General features: G+C 49.8%; 1 protein-coding gene across 1 annotated transcript in view; it reads left to right on the top strand.

Moving 5' to 3' along the window:
• Window positions 1-23,862, top strand: part of DGLUCY (D-glutamate cyclase) — an 89,091-nt gene that overhangs the window by 31,578 nt on the left and 33,651 nt on the right. The window contains 12 exon segments of the mRNA XM_082384647.1: window positions 1,798-1,922; window positions 6,382-6,535; window positions 8,418-8,562; window positions 8,564-8,595; window positions 8,597-8,609; window positions 11,099-11,249; window positions 12,390-12,419; window positions 12,422-12,511; window positions 15,153-15,229; window positions 15,233-15,356; window positions 18,976-19,091; window positions 19,095-19,236. Of these exon segments, the coding sequence (XP_082240773.1) occupies window positions 1,798-1,922; window positions 6,382-6,535; window positions 8,418-8,562; window positions 8,564-8,595; window positions 8,597-8,609; window positions 11,099-11,249; window positions 12,390-12,419; window positions 12,422-12,511; window positions 15,153-15,229; window positions 15,233-15,356; window positions 18,976-19,091; window positions 19,095-19,236 (1,199 nt within the window).

Genomic DNA, 23,862 nt, shown 5'->3' with positions numbered 1-23,862 from the left:
AGCCCTCCACAAACCTCAAGGGAACCACAGACATCCAGGACCTTAGCTGGTACCTTGGATGCTTGGCTAAAAGGTCAGGCCTGCCAGGCCCAGCGGGGGCTTGCTCAGTCCAGCAGGCAAGCACAGGCTTGACCTGCCAAAGCAGCTGCTTTAAGCCTCAGTATCTTCAACTGGGGTGTGGAATCCAATCTCACCTGACCCTCCTGGCACCCCTACCCCAGCCCATGGGGACCGACTGTCCTCTCCTCTGTGCCTCCACGGCCCTTTGTTCCTGCAGCTATGAAAGCACCCGCAGTCAGTTTCAAATACACCTCTACCCCTTCCAGGACAGTATCGTTTATATTTTTTGTGTTAGAGATTTTATACAATCTCAAATTCTTCATGAAAATAGCCATGCGGTTTACATGATCTTCTGTCTGGGAGATGAGAGTTGAAAACACACATTGGTGATTTGGAATTCCATTGGGCTCTTCTCTGTAGATAGAAAGAAAATCTGTGGAAAATCAGGCTTGTCCAGAACCTTCACTATGGACACTGCCCTTGAATCCTGCTTTCATCCAGCCTGCAGTCATTCAACAAACACGTATGAACTCCCACTTTGTTTTTTTTAATTTTTTTTTTATTTTTTAGCGGGGGCCACTCTTCATCGCGGTGCGCGGGCCTCTCACTGTCGCGGCCTCTCTTGTTGCGGAGCACAGGCTCAGCAGCTGTGGCTGACGGGCTCAGTTGCTCCGTGGCATGTGGGATCTTCCCAGACCAGGGCTCGAACCTGTGTCCCCTGCATTGGCAGGCAGATTCTCAACCACTGCGCCACCAGGGAAGCCCTGAACTCCCACTTTTGTGTCGGGCACTATGCTAGGCACGTGGTATATTTAGATGAGGAAGACATGGGCTGTGCCTTGGAGGCCAACACAACGTGGCTATCTAGCCCTAGATTTTGCTGACATATTGATGCCTCTCTTTCTAGAGTATAAGAAGTCAATTTATAGGATTACTTTTTGAGCATATTTTCCTAGAGCTTTGAGACTATCTCTATATTTTAAAATTTACAGTTTTTATTCATTCACCAAAAATCCGTGTAAGACACTGTGCCTATAGTAGTGGTGAGAGGAGGGGATATAAAGAAGAAAACATAAAATCTCTACCTTCTAGGTCCTAAATCTAAATAACAGAAGTCATATGTAGACAGAAAATCTAGCCTATTAATTCCTTTGTGAGTTCACGTGGTATGCATTCATTTCTTCACTTACTCATAAGTAGGTTTGGTGTGTGCTATGTGCTTAGGCTGTGGTAAGTGCTCTGGGGGCTGAGGAAGAGCCCTAAGTTATGGACTTACCCTCTAGGCACTCGGGATCTCCCTGGGAGAGAGAAAGGAGGTTCAGGGTCAAGTAGAACATCAGGCTGACTGTAACTCCAGGCCAAAATCAGTGGCTCAAAGAATGCTATGGGGGCAAGGCAGCTCAGCGCCAGCCAGCACGAGCCTGTTGGGTACATCTTGGAGGTAGAAGATTCTGTACCAGTTCTGAGGAATGGAAAGGCCTTCTGGGAGGGAGGCAGGGAGGACATTCCAGGCCAGAGAAAGAGCATAAGCAAAGCTCTTGAAGTGTCAGGAATTTCTCATTAGAAACTGAGACATGAAGGGGATAGGGCTGGGGGAGAACTTGCTCCAAATAACAGCCACCCCAGGACAGGGCCAGGAGCAGCCCTGGGCAGGTTGGGAGGTGATCCTGATGCTGGATCTGCTGCCTTCCAGGGAGCTGTGCTTTCTCATCTGTCCCTCTCTGTCCCATAACCCAGATCCTCTGTGGCCCATGCAGGGATGGCCTTCACATGCCACCTGAAGTCCCGCCTTCCCTCTGCTGTGAGGAGCTTGATTCTACAGAAGAAACCAAACATCAGAAACATGTCCAGCATGGCTAGGGGTGAGTGGTGCTAAGATGTTAAAAAAATATTCCCTGGAAATACCAGCCATGTAGGGCCCAGAAACTCCTGAGACTTCTAGCTTCTGCGTGGGAGACGGAAAGTAAGAGCAGAAGGAGATTCTCGCTGGTCACTAATTAACTTCCCAGAAGGAGCTGGCGCCTTGGACCAGACTCAGGTGCGAAGTCTATTACCAACCAGCTCTGCTTGGTCCCCACAGCTCCATAGGGAGAACCGCCAATGACCTCCGATGATAGAAAGGTTTTCCCTTCTGGGAAAAGTGCCCCCATATTACGCTGCATTTTAATCTGCTTTTGATTCAGACCAAGTCTCCCTCCTTGGACTGGTCTTCTTGGACTGGTGGCACCCATCTCCCTACTACGTCCCAGGAGTGACACCCAAGGCTCTAAAAGGTCCTGCAAGAGAAAACAGATATCCAAATTGTGACTGACCTGAATCCCAGCAAAATTTCACAATGAGAGAGACTTTTCTGGTTATGGTGGCGTCACCAGCAGCACAGATTAAAGTACTAAAGCAGGACAATTTTCCTTGTTTGTGGACGTGTCCGGCCTCTGTCGCTATTTGTGGGCCAACAATTATCTAGTCTTGCCTAACAAACCACCCCAAACTTAGTGGTTTAAACCATAATTCTGCCCTGAGGCTGGCCTCCACGGGTGGCTCTTCTGTTCCATGTGGTGTCCGCTGGGCTAGACCACCAAGCTGGCTTCCTCCTCACATGTCTGGAGTGTCCACTGGGATGGCTGAAACCACTGGGGCTAGCCTCTCATTTCTCTCTCTAGGAAGCCCCTCTAGCAGTGGAAGCCAAACTTCTTTACGGAGTAGCTCAGGCCTCCATGGGAGATATTCCAAGAGGACAAGCCCTAATGCACAAGCACATATCAAGCCTCTGCTTGCATCACACCTCCTAATGTCCCGTTAGCACAGCAAGTCATGTGGCCCAGGCCAGCGTCAAGGGGGAGGGGGCTCCCAATGATGTGAATACCGGGAAGTGTGCTTTACAGAGTCAGCAAGTAACAGTGGACCACAACCCTTCGTACACATGATGGACCAGCAAACCCCAGCTCAACCAGATCGACCCTGCTCACTAGAACCTTGGGGGGCCAAGGGAGCAGGTCGCTCCTTGTTGGCTGTTGCCGTGGGCAGACTGTGTGACCTCTCTGAGCCTCATCGATTACTGAAAGTAACCACGGAATCTTCCCCACAGAGCTGATGTACATAAGGTGTGGGACCCACATCAGCTGCTGTCTGTCGTGGATTCTCCACAAGGAAAGCAGCTCATTTTGTGGAACAGCTGGAGCTCTCCAGCTTGGGACTACGTCTTCCAGGGCTTTAGATCAAATTAGGAACATTAAAAGGCTCTTGCTTCTTTTTCTTTTTTTCTCTTGTTATTAAGTTTAAAAAAAAAAAAAAAGGAAAACATTGCTTTTTGGGTAAAAGGACTCAGAGGACTCACTTCATTTCTCTCCACAAAGAAAAAGCTGTCGTGACCTTAGATGGAGCCCGAGAGAGCAGAGCATAAAGTAGCCCCACCTCGTGTGTCCACCGCCCCTCCAAAAAGGCACCCCGGAGCCTTCTATTCCATGTCCTGTTACTAATGGGGACAATGCAGGGACCTTCTATGACCAGCAGTAGAGATGAGCAAAACCAAAACACAGTGCCTTCTGAAGTACATTTAATTAAAAAGGAAACAGAGATGCTTTGTGCACATAATACCTCGTGATTTATGGTCTTAATCCAGTTTGCTCTTGAAACAGGCTTCGGAGGTAAGAAAGGGGTGGGTAGGGGATGGGAGGCCTCTAGGCTGGCCGAATTCCCTTCCCTCACTCCAGATTATTTTTGGAACATGCTGGGCTTGCTTGAGCCTTGCAGCCAGCTTCCTTGGGCTTTCGGCAGGGCGGGGGGGTGTTCAGTTTGACCTCCTTTGGAAAGTCTGTAGCGTTGGCAGGCTCTGTAGGGTTTGAGGTAATGAGTTCCAGGCAGTTAGAGCAGGAGCCAGTCGCAGACTTTCCCTGCAGAGGGTCCCATCTGCTTCACTACCCCATGCCCAAGGAGGAAGATGCTGGAGGTGGTGGTGGACCCATCCCGGGGAGGCCCGTGCCCGCAGCCCAGTGGTGACCTGAGAGGGACACAGGGGTCATGTGTCTGAGGCTTGAATCCTGGCTGTGCCACATACCAGCTGTGTAACCCTGGGAAAGTCTCTCCATCTCTCTGAGCCTTACTCTCCTCTTGTATAAAATACAGATGATTGATTACACATGTAAATTACTTAGCACAGAGATCCTGGTACATAATAAGCACTCAGAAAATATTAGCTGACAGATATTATTGCAGAAAAGAAATGTCCACTTGTTGATAGAGCATACCTGGCATGTAGGAGATTTGTCACCAAGGTTATTTCTCCAAAAGAGTACATTTTTCTTTGGGACGATCTATTTATTTAAGGAAATAGTCCTTTTTTTTGAAACATAACTTTTCTTGTTTGTTTTTCCTGCAGTTACAGTTTTCCTCCAGATACCTATTTATTGCATAAATTTTAGAATATTGAGGAAAGCACAAAGAAGAAAATTAAAATCACCCACAATCTTGTCAGTGGAGATAGCCGTGATTAACATGAAGATGTGTTTCCTTCTAGTTCTTTCCCTTATCTCCTTTAAAAAGGAGAATATGCTGAACATAATGTTTTGGTACCTAGTAATGTTCCTTTAATGGTACATCCCAAATATCTTCTAATATCCTTAAATATTTCTTCTGTACCATAATTTTAAATGTCTATACAAGATTCACTGAATGAATGTAACTCCAACCCCTACTTCCCAAATACCTGTGTGTTAGGTAATTTACATACAGGAAAGGACTCAAGGAGTTCTCTTTGAGGCAGGTATGATTCCTGCCATCTTATCCATGGGAAAACCAAGCCCAGGGTCACAGCACTGGTCAGAGGCAGAATCAGGATTCAAACTCAGGTTTGTTTACCTCCAAAGCCAAAGGACTTCCCATTCCAGAGGTGGGCGGGTTGCCCCCAGAGGAGATTGTGGCGTGCACGTGGCGGTCTTCCTCTCAAACTCCAGTAAGACTATCTCTTTGGAGGGGAGTCGAGGATTCTGAGCCTGCTCAGTTAAGAACCTGCCCAGACAAAAGAAGTGAACAGTCTCTTTCCCAAAAAGGATACCCAAATGGCCAATAAAGCATACAAAAAGGCACTCATCTGCATTACTCATCAGGGGGATGCAAATTAAAACCACAGTTCGATGCCACTGGAAAGGCTGGAATGAAAAAGGCAGGCAATACCAAGCGTTGAAGAGGATATGGAACAACCAAGAACTCACGCCACTGGTGGGGGTATAAATCGGTACAACCGAGATAGGCTGGGACCTGGGACCATTTGCTGCAGTGCTGCAATGCTTACACCTGGACAAACGTCTCCTTGGGCTACAAAATGCAAAGAAACTAGAAAGACTAAAAATAACTGTGTGCATGTGCAGTGCAAATTCTGGACAAAAGATACAAAAAGACCGAAAAACCCAACTGCCACTTCTGAAGAGCTGGGAGCAAAAGCAGGGTACTGTGCATGCCCCGTGCACTCAACGCCACCAAAAGGGTGGGCGAAACACCTAAGCCACCGCTCCGGCCCAGCCCCTGGACACACCCCTACCCTCACCCCACGTAAGGAACTAGCTTACCCTGCCTCGGGGAGCAAGCAAGGGAACCTGTTACTTATTTTCGTTCCCTCCTGCGGCTGCAGGGGCCCCAATAAAGGGGCCCCAGAATTTCTTGATTGGCCTCTTATCAATTTCTATTGATTGGGGAAGGCCAAGAACCCTGGTCAATATCACAACCACTTTGGAACCTCCTTGGCAGTATCTACTAAAGCTGAGCAATTATATTTCCTACAACCGTAGGTATGTGCCAAACAGAACCGTGCACATGTGTGCCCAAAATGCATGTACTAAAATGTTCACAGAGGCACCATTTGTAATAACCTGACACTGGAAGCGATTCAAATATCCATCAGCAATAGTTTTAGGTAAATGCATTGTAGTAATGAATATACCACAGAGCAATGAGAATGAACCCACTGTTGGTGAGTGAAGGAAGGTAGACTCAAAAGACACATACTGTATGATTCCGTTCTGGGAAGAACATGTACGAAGAACAGGCAAAAGTAATCTGTGGTGTTAGAAGTCAGGGCAGTGGCTATCCCTGTGGGGGGGTGGGGCGGATGATGACCAGAGGGGGCATAGGGGGTCCTGGGATGCTGGTAACACTCTGTGTCTTGACCTGGATGCCGGTTCCATGGGTGTGTTCATTTCGTGAAAGTTATCAAGCTGTACACGTATGTGCGTTTTTCTGTGTGTATGTTACGCTTCAATAAGAAGTTAAATTTAAAAGGCTCTACAAGAAGGTACTGACTGCATTCTTCCCTTCTCTCACCAAACCCAGGGCTCCAGCCAGCCAGTGTGGTGGTCCGGCCCAGGTCCCTTGCTCCGGCCTTTGAAAAGTTCTGCCAGGTCAACAGTGGCCCTCTGCCGCTGCTGGGCCAAAGTGAGCCAGGCAAGTGGACGTTGCCTGCCCTGGATGCTGTCCCAGGTACCAGGTAAAAAACCTGAGTTTTCAGGGTTAAAGCTTGGGAGTGGCCAGATGCTGCAGCCAGGTGTGTCTGTCACCAGGGACCTCTTTGTCCAGCCTCGGGGACCCCATGGTGCCTGGCACGGAGCCTCACTCGTGACTGTTGCTTTGGAAGGGGCTGCCGTCTTCACATGTCCACTCCTACCCCTGTCCCCTGCCCCTGCCCTGGGGAAAATCTTTGGGACCACCAAGAAAGCCCAGCCCTGGACAGATCCCACTGGCACTGCCATCCGTCCACTTCATCACCCAAGCTAGAAACCTGACTCCACAGGATTAAGAAGGAAATAAAACCACCTGCAATTACGTCCAGAGACAGACATTGTTAATACTGTCATGAATGTTCTCCCAGACTTTTAAAATACAACATATGGAATAAATGGCCCTACTGATTCTGCTTCCATAGTAGCACTTGGGGAGCCCACATTTCTCCTGCCCTCCTAGCTCAGGCTCACATCTCTCTCCTAAAATCCTGTGACGTCTTAACTGTTCTCCTTGTCCCACTCTTTCCCTCTCCTATTCTCCCACCCCATCCCCATCTTCTCTCCCACTGGAGTGACTTTTTCTACATCTGATCACGTGACTCCCTCGTTTAAACTTCTTCGGTATAGGGACTTCACTGGTGGCGCAGTGGTTAAGATTTCACGCACCCAATGCAGGGGGCCCGGGTTCGATCCCTGGTCACGGAACTAGATCCCACATGCATGCCGCAACTAAGAAGCCCACATGCCACAACTAAGGAGCTCCTAAGACCCAGCACAACCAAATACATACATACATACATACATAAAATATTTTTTTTTAAAAAAGTTCTTTGGTGCCTTCCTGTGGCTTGTACCTTACTTGATATCAGGCCTGTAGTGACCAGGCCCTGGCTCAGTACCTACCCCCTACGACAGTCCAGTCATACCCAACCGTCTCCTCAGAGAAAAAGTTCCCAGGAACATCCTTCTGTTATCATTTGTGGACTCCAGGAGTGGGAGGGTCCTTCAGAGCCCCACCTGGGTCCGAGGTCAACTCCTTTACTAGCCCCTCCCATGCTGCCATCTCAGCGGCTTTTAGGGGCTCGATGCTTCCATGCTGCTCACAGCCTGCTCCCTCTGCCTAGGATGTGCTTTCTTCCCTTTTCCAGCTGGTGAACTCCTATTCAGCCTTTAGGACCCAGCTGCAGCATCTCCCCATTTGTGGGAGAGAATGGATTTCTCCCTTCTCTGAGTCACTCCTCTATCTAGGCAGTTAGCACTCACTGTTCTGTAATGCTAGCATCTGATTTCAGTGGAGTCTCGCCTGCCACTGTAGGATTTCAAGCTTCTTAAAGGCTGGCCGTTATCCTCTCCATCACTATAGCCCATCACCTGGTCTGTGCCTGGCAAGGAGGAGCGACTCAGCAAAATGGTTTTGGAGTGAATGAAGAATAGGCTTATAACTAAAGACTTTCAACCCTGTGGAGGAGTTTCTCTAAGAAAGCAGAGAAAGGCCTTTCCACTGCTAGCGCTGAGAGCTTCCTCGTCCCTTTGGTCTGCGGGCCTCGCCTCGATGGCAGAGAGGGCGCCATTGTCTTTTTCTTGCTGGTTTGGCTGGTTTCCGGTTGAGGTTACAGGAAATATAATAGGGTAGAGGCAGGGGCTACAGTATATTCATGCTGATTTGATAGTTTCCAGTCTGGAAAGGATGAAGGATGTTGAAGGATGCCAACAAGGCCCCCCGCCCAAAACTGTGTTCACCACCTTGGTGCTGGTGTCTGCAATTTCAGCCCCAGATGTCCTCTTCTCCCTCCCCAGTCCTTTTTAAAAATGCCTTGTCAGAGTCCATACCGAGTCTGGGGGCCTATGAGCTTTCCCTCGTGTCTCCAGGACAGGCTGTCCCCAGTTCTGGAAGTATGAGTTTGGCACCTGCACGGGCAGCCTGACCTCGCTGGACGAGTCCTCGGAGCAGCTGAAGGACATGGTGGCCTTCCTCCTGGGCAGCAGCTTCTCCCTGGAAGGGGCCTGGGAGAAGGGGGGGACTCCCCAGAAGGTACTCAGCAGGTCATGGGTGCATACAAGGTAGGGACGCAATCCACAGGGGCGGAATGACTTGAGAATGTGGGTCATCTTGTATTTTACTGCAGTGGGGAGAACAATGGTGCAGGAGGCAAGAGACCTAAGCTCTGGCCACTTTCTAGCTGGGCAACCCAGGACAAGCGGTTAACCTCTCTGGGCTTTTTTTCCTTATCTGGAAAATGGGGACCACCAGCCTCTCCCCTGCCCACCTCTGGGACCGCTGTGAGCTCCCAGCATGCCCTTGGGAGTGCGAGTCAAGCCCTTCCGGACAGATCATTGTGCTGTGTAAACCAAACCTGTTTGGAATTTGTCTGGCTCCTTTAACTTCGGGCACCTCAGTGAGATTTTTGAAAAAGCTCCCTGGCAGCGGGGAGAGCGCGCCTGGCTGGGTAAATGCCCAGGGATTTGTGGCAGAGCCTTGGCCAGGCTGTTAGCTGCTAGGTCATGTCTCTGTCAGGAAAGCTGGGTCATGTTCTTGGCCAGAGGCGGCCGCTGGTGGTCACTAATGCAGAGTGTCTGCCTCTCGGGGGACGTGCCCGCCATGGGGCCGCCTCCCTGCTGTGTTTTTGAGGTTTTGTTCCAGCCACTGCTTGTCACGGGGTGGGGAGATGGGGGGAGAGGAGAACCAGATCCCTCATTCCCCTGACCCCTTCTGGACACTTGTGTGAAGTCTGGGAATGTGCTCTGCTGGATGGATGGGCAGCCAGTGTCAACAGCCGGCCCCAGGTTTCTTTACGGAGGATGCAGATTGGAGATTTCGTCTTGGGCCTGAGACATTTATTAAAACCTGCCTGGTTTGGGCTCCTGCCAGAGGGGCCCAGGCTGCCTCTGATGAGAAACAAGGCTGCCCACGGTGCGTGCTGCTTTTCATGTGTGAAACATGTGTCTGAGCGGCTTTCTTGATGGTTGGGAAGGTTGGGTGGCGGGGGAGGGCAGAACCGCAGCTGCTGGCTGGGCCCCTGCAGGGCTGGCCCTGGAACACACCGCTGTTTGTGGCAGGTAGGAGCTGGGAGGGCCTCGCGGCTCATCCTGGCTAGCCTTTCATTTTAGATGCAGAAGCTGAGGCTTGAGAAAGGGACTTGCCTAAATCCCAAAGCCAGGCTGGAACCCAGGACTCCTGGCTCCCATCTGTAAAATGCCCATAGTGGAGGTGTGACAATTACAAGAAGCTTTGCACAGAGGTCCCCATTGCTGCCCGCAGGAAGTGCTCTGCAGAGCCATGGTCTAACCACACCTCACCATCCCAGTGGTTACCAGATAGCTTTCTGTTTCACACCGATGCCTCTGCCCGTTGGCTGCTGGGAGAAATGGCCAGGCTGCCATCATGGATTCAGTTGGCGGCCTTGAGGGGATGCAGGGAGTCCCCCAGAAGGAGGCGCCTCGGCCTTGAGGAGTGCTGCCGCTCTCTTGTGAGTGTCCCTGGCATGTGCTCCCTCCTCAGTGCTGTTCTTCAGACATCAACCTGGAAGGCACATCAGAGTTTCATCGTGCTGCTGACAGAGTGCTAACAGCACGTCCTTCCGGCAGCTGCCAAGACTGGCCCAGTGGTATAACCTCCTGGCCATGGCCTGAAGCTTTCATAAGCCCCACTACAGGGACCGGAAAACATTCAGGGGGGGAAAAAAAACCCAACATAAGCAGGGAAAGTCACACAGGTCATCCTGGACAGCTTCTACTGAGGCAGGAGGAGTGGGCAGGGCTCAGTGGGGTCTGTGGACTCATGGGGCAGAGGAAACCCTGGGGCCTTCTTTGAGGTTCCCACTTACTGGGGACCCTCTGCCTCTGATTCTCCTAGAGGTCTTCATTTGTGTTCACGGGCCCCTTGAGGTCTGCGGAGAAAATTTAGAGGGTCCATGAAATTGGGTGGGAAAAAAATTTGCATTTTTATTTTCATAGCCTCGAACTGAAATTGAGTGTTTCCTTCCATTATGATTGTAAAGAAAAAGAAAACAGCACCACGTCAGCAGACCCTGTGATTCGGTGGCTGCCCAAAGAAATCACAGACATGTTCATGTCACACTGCAGTCCTTCCTGACATCTCAGAGATATCCCGTATGTTGATCACTACTTCAAGATTCCAAGGGTAGGTCTGCCATCTTGTTCCTTGCTTGAGTTGCACATGAAGGAGCATACCTATCACCGTATCGTAATTTTTTCATAATCTGATAACTGCATTTGCAGCATAATTGGTTTCCTTTGTAATCCTATGCATTTCCTTTTACACAGTTAAAAATACTACTTCTACGCAGGTCCATAGCTGCACCAGACTTCCAAAGGGGTCCAGGGTGAGTACAAAATTAAGATTCTCTGTTTTAGACCAATAATTACCAGCAACCTTCCTCATCTCTATGTCACATAAAAGTAGAAGCTATATTTTTATGATGGCTACTTGGACCTCCTCCTTCATTGAGCTGCTTTGAACTCTTGGTCCTGAGGGCTTTGATCTGTGCTAATTCTATGTTTTAACATTTTTTCACTTGCTTTCTTGGCAGACAGAGGTGCCTTGTGCCACCATTGCTGGCTTTTGCTGCCCTCTGGTGGTCACAATGAGGCCCGTTCCCAAGGACAAACTGGAACGGCTGGTGCAGGCCTGTTGCTCCATGGGAGGTGAGCACGGACAGCCGGTTCACATTGGCGACCCAGGTCAGTGTCCACTCTCGTTCATGATTCTGACAGCTGCACGTGGACTTCTGCCTGAGAAGACGGGAACTTGCTGTGTTCCTGAGTTCCCCTGACTTGTCCTCCTCTTTCCCAGCGGTCCTGGGGGTTAAGGCCCTGGGACAAGACCCAGATTCCTGCAGTAGCACTAGGGCTGGGTTTGCAGGTGCCCTTCAGGTTTGAAGGTGATGCCCTTGGCAGAATAGCCAGCCTCATCCATTAGTCCCTGTGAACTTCAAGTGAACCGGGGGTGGGGGAAGCAGGTGGTGGAGGATGTCAGCAGAGCTATTTGTCTTGACATTTGAAATCATAGTAACCGCTAATCTAGGCTATTGTTCAGTGGCATATTTGGGCAGGGGACGGCTTCCTTCCAAATGTTAACTTGAACCGAAAGCCATTGATCCCCAGTGTATTAACTCAATCTGATGGCAAGTGAGCAGATCCAAGCATGGAAGCTTCCCAGGCCTCTTGGAGGCTCTCAGAGGGCCTGATGAGGGCTTGGGATTGGGTCTTGGGTGAGAGTCAGAGTTCAGCATAATTGAACTCGCTCAGCTGCTTAACAGAATCAGACAAAGCCCGGCCTTCTGTAAAAATGCAATCAGAACTTGTCACCTCCCTCACAGAAGGATGGTCTCAGGACCACCCAAAGCAGAGTGTCGGCAGTTTTATCATTAGTGGGATGAATTGAACCCAATACATCCATCTTTGCTGTCTTCGTGAGCGCTCTGATATCTGGCCAGGGGTAGGGACACTGTTGGTCGTCAGGCAACAGAGTTTCTGTCAAGGTTATGTGACTCAGTCTGTACCAAGATAAACTCAAAATTGCAATCTGTATGATGACAGTGTTGGACTAAATGCCCCCTAGTCTCCTCCAGCAATCACACCAAGCATTTAAGATTCCGTGCTCTGAAACTATGCCCCTCAAAATGGATTAGAAGTCAGCAAGCATTCTGGGTTGGTAAAGTCCCAATTCCTGGTCTCCTCCCCGGACTTCTCCAATTTACAGTGGTTCTGTGACTAGAGTTGCTCTTGGAGAAAGAACCATAAACTACTCAACATGTTCCAATCAGATAGTACCAGCCAGTGCAGGACCCAGTGGAATTCACTTTCTTCTTCCATCTGCAGAACCGTTGGGTATCAAAGATCTTTCCAAACCTGACTCGGGGAGCCTGTGGTGTGTCAGCCAGGGCATGTTCCAGTGTTCTGGCCTTCTCAGCTGACCAGTCTCGAAGCTGTCAGCGCCTGCAGTACGTCTGGGCTTAAGGGGGCTGTTACTCTGACCTAGGAGGGAATCGGGTGGGTTTCCAGTTCCTGAATGCATAGGCTTATGGTGCAATGACTTAAGGAATAAAGTCATAAAACACAGGCCTATAGCCCACAGCATAGATCCCTCTGACTGCTTTCTTTTCATCCCAGTGCTGGGTCTCACCAGAGCAGCTTGTCTTTCAGCTCAAATATGTTTTGATTAAATATGTTTCTATCAGTGGAAGGCTCACAGTCCAATCTAACAGAGGCGCCAAAGTTTTGCTTGATATTTTGAGACATCTTGGAGGTCGGTGGGGCTTTGAAAGCAAAGGTGAAGGCAAGCAACTCCATCAAGCAAAGCATTTCACGTGGTATTTGCCAGGTGTTTGAAAGCAATACCATCAGTCCATTATTTTCAAAGGCCGAGGGTGATATTACACTGAAGCGACACACGAGGGCCCCCTAACTAGCACACGGTAAGGTAAGGATGTGACAGACATTAAACATAACTGTTGCAGCCCATTGTTGTAGACAGAGGAAGATTCTAGCCAGGTCAGCCCGGCTTGCACTACAAATAATAGAATTTAGTGCTACTTTCAATTTATTTTTAAAGCATTCATGGGCGCTTAGCTATTAGAATGGCCTCATGATAGGGGAAGATTATCTCTAATATGGTGATAGGGCATAAACACCAAGATCCAGGGGATTCTATTCGTTTATTCACACAAATGTATTGGGAGCCTACTCTGTGCCCAGATCTTAGGAATAAATGCTGCAGGAGACAAGATGCAGTTCTCAGGGAGCTTGTGGTCATTTACAAGTGTGTGTGTGCTCATGTGTGTACACACATCCACACACCCACAGTAAATATCCTCCCGCACGATGGTCCCAGCCCTCTCCTGTCCCCTGCCAGGGAGATGCCCTGCAGAAGAGCTGTCACTGCAGCTGGAATCCCAGCACACGATAGCCCTTCAGTTCTTTTTTTTTAAATTTATTTATTTATTTATTTATTTTTGGCTGTGTTGGGTCTTCGTTTCTGTGTGAGGGCTTTCTCTAGTTGCGGTGAGCGGGGGCCACTCTTCATCGCGGTGCACGGGCCTCTCACTATCGTGGCCTCTCTTGTTGCGGAGCACAGGCTCCAGACGCGCAGGCTCAGTAGTTGTGACTCACGGGCCTAGTTGCTCCGCGGCATGTGGGATCTTCCCAGACCAGGGCTCGAACCCGTGTCCCCTGTATTGGCAGGCAGATTCTCAACCACTGCGCCACCAGGGAAGCCCAGCCCTTCAGTTCTGACTTGCGATAGCATATTTGATTGTAAATGACAACAAATGACATCATTGGTCAGGGACCACCTTGAATCTTTCTAATTTATAAAAATCATGCTCAAACTTCAATATTTAAACTTCTATTAGCAATAGATTAATTGCTGCACATCTCACAACAGATGGGCCAAAACCCCATGTCACACTTCGAGCGGACTGTTCTAGTGTGTGATGGCTTCAGAGTGACCGATTTTAGGTTCTGCCCCAAACACAGAAAGACAATTGCATTCATCGAAATCCTTAGTTCTTCCACTTTTTATCACAGCTGAGAGTTAAGTTAGAATGCTTGATGCATCTGTCAGTAGGTTTTCCTTCTGAAGTGTTGGCTGACTTTGGCTTTCTGTTAGATCTGAGAAATTTTAGTTTCCTGTGAAATCCAAGACGTTGTTACTTACTCAATTCATGTCTACATTTATTGAGCACTTATTGTGTGCACTTGTGAGATGGATAAGCAATGGTCCCTCTTCTCTGGGAATATACAGCTGAGTGGGGTTAGAGTACTCAAGGATCCTAATGACACTGAAGAAAGCAGAAGGTCTAAATTAAGTTATAGTGAGGATTAAACACCTAACAGGCCAGGCACAAGGACATGAGAATGGATAAGATACAGCCCCTGGTTCAATAATGCAAACCATCACTTACACCGAGGGCTTACACTGGACCAGGCACTTTGCTAAACACTGTTATGTGCATTTTCCAGTTCACTTCTGACAACAACCAGATGAGGCATTATCATTATTTTACAGTTGAAGAAACAGGTTTAGAGAGGATAAAGTCACCTCTCCTGCTCAAGTGTGTTCACCATGCAAAGGCATGTCTTAATAACTATGCTACAGTGCATCCGTTGCCCAGAATCTAGTGGGGGAGAACAGAATTAGCATAAACCAAAGCAAAATATACGGGACATGAGAAAAATAGAAGCTATGTTCAGAGACAACTATTTGTTAGCACATCTAACAACTGCTGCAAAGTAAAGCAAGATGGCTTGATGCGTTGTAAGGGGTTAGTAAGTACTTTCTGATATCCATGGGATTGCATTGATGGAAACTCCTAGAGCCCCAACTGTAGCTGTGTGTACCTCACTGTTTTGCCCACACTCAACCCATCTTCACTTTCCTAAAAATCAGGGGCCCCCGTTAAAGTGGAACTTGATTTAGTCATAAGCCAGCTTGTTCTGACCTGGTGCCAACAAATGGTTAAGGAGTGCCGTTGGCTAAGTCAAGGCATGGGCGCCATCTTTCCCATTAACGGTGGGCTAGATGGGCATAGACAGGGTTTGATGAAGTGGTCTGGGCTCAGACCCTCCTGTTGTGTGCCTTAGAGATGCCACTGGCTTTCACCAGCACACCGGGTTGCACAGTTATGACTGACCTGAAGGGTACAGCGGCTCCGGCCAGATGACTCACCCCTGAGGGAATGCCAGAGGTCCATCACATTTCCCAGGATCCTTTGCACTGCAGCATGGCATCAGCTTCAGTCGCTCAGAAGATCAGAGAACTGGAGATGATAATTGCCATCGACCCAGGTAAGAAACCGAGCAGTCACACCTCAAGGACCTGGAGAAGTTCATCACTGATGAGTGTTCAGGGGAAAAAGCAGCATGCCAACTGTATCTACAGTATGATTTTTTTTTTTAATGCTAATACTGTGTATGAATCCGGAAAAGAAGTAAATGCACCAAAATACTAACGGTGATGATCTCTGGATAGCGTGATTGTGGATGATTTTTGTTTCCTTCGTTTTTTCCCCCAAATTTTCAACACTAAATGTATGAGGGAGTTTGGGAGGTGGGCACGTTCCCATCCAGAACTAAATTGGGGTTGAGTAGGGAAGAAAAAGGGAGGAATGGTTCCTAGGTAGTCAACTGCCACCATTTAACCAAAGTCATCCGTCATTCCGTAATAATGTCCCTAATCGTCTTCTTTTGTGCCATTGCCCGGGGTTGGGCGTAGACCAGATTTTGTGCACCGGGCAGCAGAGATAGGAGGGGGGGTTGCATTGCTCCTACTTGGAGGCTCCTTGGTGGGGCAGGACCCTGCAGAGACAACCTCACAACAGTTTGCAGCCGATGTGTATATTGTATTTGGCGTCTCAGAAGATAACCCTTCTGTGGTTTGAGAGCCTCTGACTTTCTAGACGTGAGACAGGGCTGGTGGGGTCCAGTAGGGGTCTGCTGGTTCCAGATAGGAGGAGGTTTGCTGAAAGCTGCTTGTCTGTTTGTTAGGTTGTTCGTTCATTCACTCATTCATTCATTCATGCTGCAGAAAATACAGTTTCCTTTACATGCAAACACACAGTAAATTTGGGATATCTGCTCATTACAGATGCACCTTTCAGGACGCACACATACATAGAGTCGTGGCTGTGTATACACAGAGTCTCTGACATAGTTGGTCTCCTTGGTGAATATTTTTAAAAATTCTGCAATACTTTCTGTCTCACAAACATTCTTACCCAGGCTGACGGCTCTCCTGCTTAGTACAAGCGTCATGAGGGAAGATGTATTATTAGCTCTGCCATTAGCTCAGATAAAAAAGTAACTGGGAAGTAAATTTACTGCAGACACAGTGCTCCCGTTGCTTGATCAAAATGATCTGGGAGGTCATCCACAGCAACCCCCTCAGTGCTTGGGTGAACTGTGTGTCAAGGCTTGAAGCATGAGACTTGGGGGATAGGCAGATTTATGACTGTCCAGAGGTGCCAATATTGTTTATCAAGGAACATCTTTAACCCTCAAGAACAACAGAGGCTTCTGATTCCCACTGTATTAAATAAGCAGGTATAAGATTGATGGCCATGTATTGAACACCAGTCACTGAGCATAGTAATAGAGCCACTCAGTCATTTTTGAGAGGACGTTGGCTGGCATTTGAGGTGCCTGGAGAAGATGAAGAAATGCAGGTTTATAATGGTAATGTTTGTGCTAATAACATCATCGTAGATGGATGGACTGCTTTCAAGTTGACAAAGGTCTCTCTCCCCTCTTCTCTCTATCGATGCTCACCACATCCTATTAAATGGATTACATTCCAATTTTTTTCTTTTAAGATGTTGTTATTCTTCTCCCCACTTATCAACAGTAATTCATGTTTATTGTAGAAACATCAGAAAACATGAAAGAGGCAATAAAAATTACCAGGATCGCATCACAGTTAACCATTATTAACAGTTTTATGTTTGCCCTTAAAGTCTTTTTCTTTTTCTTCAGTCTTGAACCTATAAGACTGAATGTGTGTGTGTGTATATATATATATATATATATATATATATATATATATATATATATACACACACACACACACGTATATATGTATATTCCAGTTTATATATTGGAATCATACTGTGATACTATTTTGGGACTTGCTTCTTTCCCTTTTAAATATATTGTGAACATCCTTCTATATCATTAAATATCACCACAACATCCTTTATAGTGTTTGCATAGAATTCTATTTTATGAATGTTCTACCATTTTATTAATAGCCTATTATTTGACACCACAAACAATGCTGCAGTGAACATCCTTATGACTACATTTGTGTACATACTCATGATCACTTTATTAGGATAAATTCCTAGAAGTGGATTGCTGGCTCCAGCAGAGTGTACAAATCTAAGGTACAAATCACCCTCCAGACAAATGTTCCCGTTTCCACTCCCACGGGCAGTACATGAGGGGCCCTTGCCTCACAGCCTTCCTCCACCTGGACCACCCCCAGCTCCATGTAGGAAAACTGATGTTCAGAGCAATCAAGGGACGAGGCCAAGGTCACACAGCTGTGATGTGCCAGTGCCTGGACTTGAATGTACGTTTCCAGATGCTGAATCCGGAGCTGTTCCTCCATAACCAGAATCCACACCCTGTGTCCCTCCATATTGTCCAGGTACGTCAAATGCAAGTTGACGCCCCCTGCGTCCCTTAGGCCCCCCTCTCATTTCAGCTGCAGCTGGGGTGGGAGTTCTAAGTCACATCCCCCCCTTCCATGGCACAGATACGCCCTGAGGTGGCCTGAGCATGGACAAAGGCACAATGGTATGTGATGAGAGTCTGGAGGCTGTGCTGCCTTCTGGGACTGGCTTGGCAGCCACGGTGGCGTCTGTAAGATGCAGCTGGTGCCCGGCCCAACCCACCCCCCCCCACCCCACCCCCCGGGTTCACTGCAGCTGCAGTGGGCGGTTCCCAGCACATCAGCTTTCCACCTGGGCCTCGGGTCTCTCTGCTTCTCCAGGAGGGCAGGCGCAGCCCAGAAGTGCCGGGGAGTCAACGCCCCGACGGGCAGCCTTCAGCCAGTAGGGGGCAGAGCTGGTGTGTACTGCTCAGTCTCCCTGTCCTCTGGCAGGACAGTCCCCAGGGGCTACCGCTTGGCTTCTTAGGGGATCGCAAGCAGGATTGAGCCGCCATTGCCTTCGGAGTTAACCTGCTCACTCACACATCCTTTTGCGGCTTTTCACTTCCTCCCACTTCTGGCTTCTTTCCTGGGCTCCCTCTCCACTGAAATACCTGCCCCCAAGCCCTCGTCTTAGGGTCTGCTCTGGGGGAATCTGAGACAGCCCCGTTTCCCTTCCTCCTTCTGTATTCCCTGTGTTGGTTAGCGCTTGCTAAACTGCTCTAACAAATGACCCCCAAGAGGCTTTGCTCAAATACAGCAGAAACGTGTGCCTCTCTCACACAACAGCCCAGGGCGGGTCCTCCAGCGTGAGTGTTCTAGCTCTGCAGGAAGGGGATCTGCTCCCTCGCGGTCACCCAGGGACCCAGCAGCTCCGCATCCTATCATGAGACCCCCAGGGGGCGCTGGCTGTCAACATCCCAGTCCCCAGGAAGGGAAGAGCTTGGAGTGGAGCCTGGAGGTGTATGACCAGGCCTGGGGGAGGCCACATCACCACTCCCACTCCCTTTCCACTGCTCTCCGATTGTCACATGGAGAGGACCTGGTCTCGGGGCCACACTTAACTGAAAGAGAGGCTGGTGGGCCCCTTACCCAGTGACCCTTCTTGACTGGACCGGGAGGGGTCTGCCACACCTTCAAATCCATTCCTGAAACAAAAACAAACGAACAAGAAACCAAGCTACTGTCCCCATAAGATGCTACTTGAAACACAGTTATGTGATTTTGTGATTTTACTTTGTTTTTGCATAATTTTAGGCAGCCAGGGGATCGGGCACCTGCTCCGTCCAGGTGAGCTGCTGCGGGCCTCCCTGTCTCTGTCCCACGCCCGCTCCGTGCTCCTCACCACCGGCTTCCCCACGCCTCTCAACCACTAGCCTCCAGAAGAGACGGACGGCCCGCCGGGAGCCGTGGCTCTGGCTGCCTTCCTGCAGGCCTTGAAGAAGCGGGTCTCCATGGTCGTCGACCAGAGAGCCTTGAATTTGCACAAGAACCTTGTTGACGAGGCTGTACAGCGAGGTGAGCAGTGAGAGGAGGGGGGTCCCTTTACCCAGATGAGCCTTCGTGGGCGGAGGGTGGAGGGAATCAGCGTTTGTGGGACTTCCTCCGGGTGCCCAGGCACAGTGCTACGCACCTGACACGGGGCGTTTTCCTTAACACTCAGAACAACTCTTTGATAGAAACAGCATTATCCCCATTTTATAGATGAAGAGACTGAGGCTCTGAGAGGGCCAGGTGATTTAACCAGGTGGGGATGATGAGCTGGAATTTGAAGCCGGGTCCACCAGGCCCCAAGATCCCACCGGTGCACATGCTTCCCCCCGTGAGAGGCAGGGGTGACCTGCAGAGGACACTGAGCCACCGGGACAGCCCAGGACCCCCGAGTTGGGGGTAGGATGGTCGAGAACAGAGTGGTGGAGAGGCTGAGACAGCCGTGTCCCACAGAGCCCAAATGGGCAGGGTGCCCCACGCTTCCCGGGTTCCCGGAACACCCAGATGGGCATCAGGGCCCAGAGTGCTGATCGTGCGAGCCTGGGATGCTGCCGTCAGTGTGTGAGGACCGGCCTAGGGTGCGGGGTGAGCGGCTGCTCCTCATCGCTCCTCGTTCTGCGGGCGTCACTCAGGCATCAGCCGGGAGCCTGGTGACTCTACCGCGCTTCCGACTGCCTGTCTCTCTGTGTCCCTCAAAATGCATTCTTCAGAGAAGTACTTTCGTCTTCTTAGCCTCTAAAAAGGGCTTCCCCCTCAGGAAGCCATATCCTAAAGCGCCTGCTACGTTAGAAGTTGTGAAAAGGCTGTGTCTGGACATACAGAATCCATTTCACACGATGAGTGTGTATTGAGTACCTAATATGTGCCAGGCGCTATTTAAGGCTCTTGAGATCCATCGGTGAACCAGACCGACAGCCATCCTGCCCTCATGGAGTAATGGAGACGGTAAACAGCAGAGGAGAATAATACGGTGCGTATATAGTGTGTTAGAAGGTGATACGCTGTGGAATAGAGTGGCCCGGGACCAGGGGAACGGGGAGTGATGGGCCAGGGGTGAGGAGGGCGCAGGGGTGGGCTGCTCTCTTAAACAAGAGGGTCAGGGAAGACCTCCTGGACAGGGCGCCATGTGAGCAAGGCTTGAAGCCGGTGCAAGAGTGAGGCCTGGGCTGGCTGCGGGAAGAGTGTCCCTGGCTGTGACAATGGCCGTTAGGCGGAGTGGGGGCCCGGCAGGCTTAAGACAGGGCAGCAGCCAGCTGACCGGCCTGGAGTGGGTAAGGAGAAGAGGAGCCGGATGGAGGACAGAGGTCACGGTTAGGTTTTAAAGGATCCCCCGGTAGCCGCAGGGACAAGCGTAGGGACAGGACATGGGCCAGGTTACCGCAGGCGGGAGACGAGGCTGGTGGCCTGTGGCGAGTCCTTCTGTTGTCCCAGTGATTTCAGCCACAGCTGGGGTGGAAGTTCTGAGTCACACAGACGGCCCAGGCCAGTGCTCTGTGGGGAATTCTCCAGAAACCCCTGCGAAACCACGCAGCCTGGAAGTATGGGGACTAATGCCTCCAGGGCCCCCTCAACCCGTGGAGGGTGGGGGCTGCTGCCCTGCCTCCCGTCTTTTGGAGACACGCAGGTCCCGGAGGAACTGAGACCCCCATTGCCTTGAAAATGCACAAACCCTCCTGTTGGCTTTTCCTCCTTCCCGTCCTCACTGCCCCTGTTCCCTCCTGGGATCATCTCCCAAATAAACCACCTGCACCCAAGTCTTTGTCTCAGACTCTGGTTTCAGGGGACCCCAAAGAGACGAATGGTAGAGACAGAGGTTGTGAGAAGCAGCCAGATCTGTCTGTGTTTCGAAGGTAGAGTCGTGACCGCTCTAATGTTTGGGGCAGGACACTGAGAGGATGGAGTTGGCGTGGATTGGGACAGGGGAGACCATGGTGGGGCAGGCCTGACCTTGAACCCTGTTGGTGAGGGTGTAAAATGGGGCGGCCGCTGTGGAAAACAGCCTGGCAGTTCCTCAAAAAATTAACGATAGAAAATACCATATGATTCAGCAACTCCACTTCTGGGCACGTACCCAAAAGAACTGAAAGCAGGGACTCAAACAGACATTTCCACACCCGTTTGCACACCCAGCACCATTGTTCACAGCAGGCAAAAGGTGGGAACAACCCAGGCGTCCATTAACGAATGACTGGATAAACACAGTGTGGTCTATACATACAGTGGAATATTACTCAGCCTTAAAAAGGAAGGACATTCTGACACGTGCTACAACACAGACGGACCCTGAGGACATTATGCTGAGTGAAATAAGCCAGTCACAGAAAGACAAACCTGTAGGACTCCACTTATTTGAGGTAGGTAGAGTAATTAAAATCATAGGGACAAAGGGTAGAATGGTGGTTGCTGGGGACTGGGGTCGGGGGAAGGGGGCGTAAGTGTGTAATGGGTACAGGGTTTCCGTTTGGGAAGATGTAAAAGTTCTGGGGATGGATGGTGGGGATACGGGATACTTGCACAATGATGTGAATGCGCTTAATGCCAGAGAACGGTACTCTTAAAGATGGATAAGATGGTAAATTTTACGTTAGGTGTGTTTTACCACAATTATAATTTGAAAAAATTTATAAGAGTGCAGGTTTGAGCCTGGGTAACTGAAAGTGTGGGTACCTATTAGACGTGCAAGTGGGGAAGACAGCAGGCAATCAGATCTATGAGTCGAGTTCAGGAGAGCCGTCTGGGCTGGAAAGAGAAACTGGAGAACAGTTGGCATATTGATGGCCTCACAGTCAAGACACTGGATGACATCATGGAGGGAATAAGTGGAGACAGAGAGAAGGACCCGGATTGCGCCCTGGGACGCTCCACGCCCAGAGGTCAAGGGGAAGAGCAGGGTCTTTCGTCCAATAAGGATCAGCACTGAGGAAGGAGGAAAACCAAGGACCGTGTTGTCACCGAGGAGAAAGGACAACCAACTGTGCCCACTGCTTCACAGGCCGGCAGTCTCTTCCATCTGGCCACTGCCCTGCTGGGTGTTTTGTGCTGCCCACTTTCCCAGAAGTCGCTCTGCCCTCCTGCTCACCTGACCGCTGGCTCCATGCTGGACCTCAGCTCAGAACTGGGTCTTGCCCACACAGTGGCTTGGAATTCGCTGTATTAGATTTTGTAGAACTTTCATTACGTGTGGACGAAGAAAGTAGAAGCAATTTGGCCTTTTAATGACAATGATTTCAGTTCTTTTTATAACTGAAGCCTGGGAAATGTTTAAAGAAGAAAACTCAGTCATTGATTCCCTGTCTTGAAGATAAATTGACAAATTGGTTCTTTATAGCTTAGGTGCAGGGTCTCCTCTTGCCCCGACCTTCCTTGCCCGGGCTTCTTTCTCTCTGTGTGCCCCCACCTTGGGGATATGCTATGTTCCCCACCCTGTGTGGCTCCCTGCTGCCCCATCTTACTAGTATCCTGTATCCTCAATCCAATTTCAAAGAAATAAAGAGCCAGGCTTTACTCAGCACCTGCTTTGTGCCAGGCACCCAGCTTGGTGCTTGGCAAACATCACACCATTGTGTCCACAGCAATCCTGGGATTGCTAATTGCCTGATTAACCCCATTCTGCAGAGGGGGAAACCAAAGCTCAGAGAGGTCCCGTGGCTTGCCCAAGGTCACACAGCCAGGAATTGTTGTTTGGTTCTATTCAACCCCCTTGCGGGGCCAACAGCCTGCCCCTCACAGCACACAGAGGGGCTGGGTCTTTCGACCTGTCGTGACTGCCCCCCATTCCCTGGGGTGTCACGTCACACGTAGAATGTGCCTCATGAGTGTCCCTTGATGGACCCACTGCCCTGCCCTTGTCTTTCCCCCTAGGCGGGGGGGTGGAACTGGAGAAGGGGGGTTGGGAGAGCCCCGGTGAGGGCACTTTAGGATCTCTGACAGTGATCTGGCTCCTTGCCCTTAGCTTGACCCATCGACCCACTGGGGTGGCAGCAACAGCTCCCAAAGGGCTTGGGGTGACAACATGGGGGAGCTGGGGTGGGAAGCAGCCGTCTCAAGGCCGTATGGTTTTAACATAGACAAGGTGCTTATTTGGGTTGGCTTTATGTGAGAGGGTGAGGGGCTGATGATGAAGCTTATGGGGGTAACCAAAGCTCCCCCAAGTGCCCCTTGATACTGCTGCTGGGCCACAGAGCAGTCCAGGAGCTCCTGCAGAACCAGCGGGACCGTGAGTACTGGGTCCACCATCCCTGTCCCAGGCCCTCTGTTAGCCGCTGGATGAGACTTCGTCCTGGGCCAGCGAATATGCAAAGATTCTACCTCAAACGGCTATGAGGGCGTTTAGTTCATGGAAACCAAATCAATTTTATTTTATTTTGGGATTTGTGTGTGTGTTCCACATATTCTACACTAATATGTATTATTATAATTAGAAAGTGTGCTATTTTTAAGAGTCAAATTCACTTTGGAAATCACTTGATGCCAGTAATTAACTCAAGGCCCAGACTCTGGGATTTTTTCCTCTGTTTTCTTGAACTTCCCAGAAGATAGCCAAGGGGGTGGGGTTGGGGAGCAGATGAGAACTTAAGCTGGGAACTAGTCACGACACCAATCTACCTACTTGGCTTTGCCCAAGTCATTTAACATCTCTGAGCCTCAGTTTTC

This window comes from Balaenoptera borealis (genome assembly GCF_965194805.1).
Source record: "Balaenoptera borealis genome assembly, chromosome: 3".
Classification (NCBI taxonomy): Eukaryota; Metazoa; Chordata; class Mammalia; order Artiodactyla; family Balaenopteridae; genus Balaenoptera; species Balaenoptera borealis.
The sequence above is the reverse complement of the archived record's forward strand: the minus strand, read 5'-3'. Positions and strand labels throughout refer to the sequence as shown.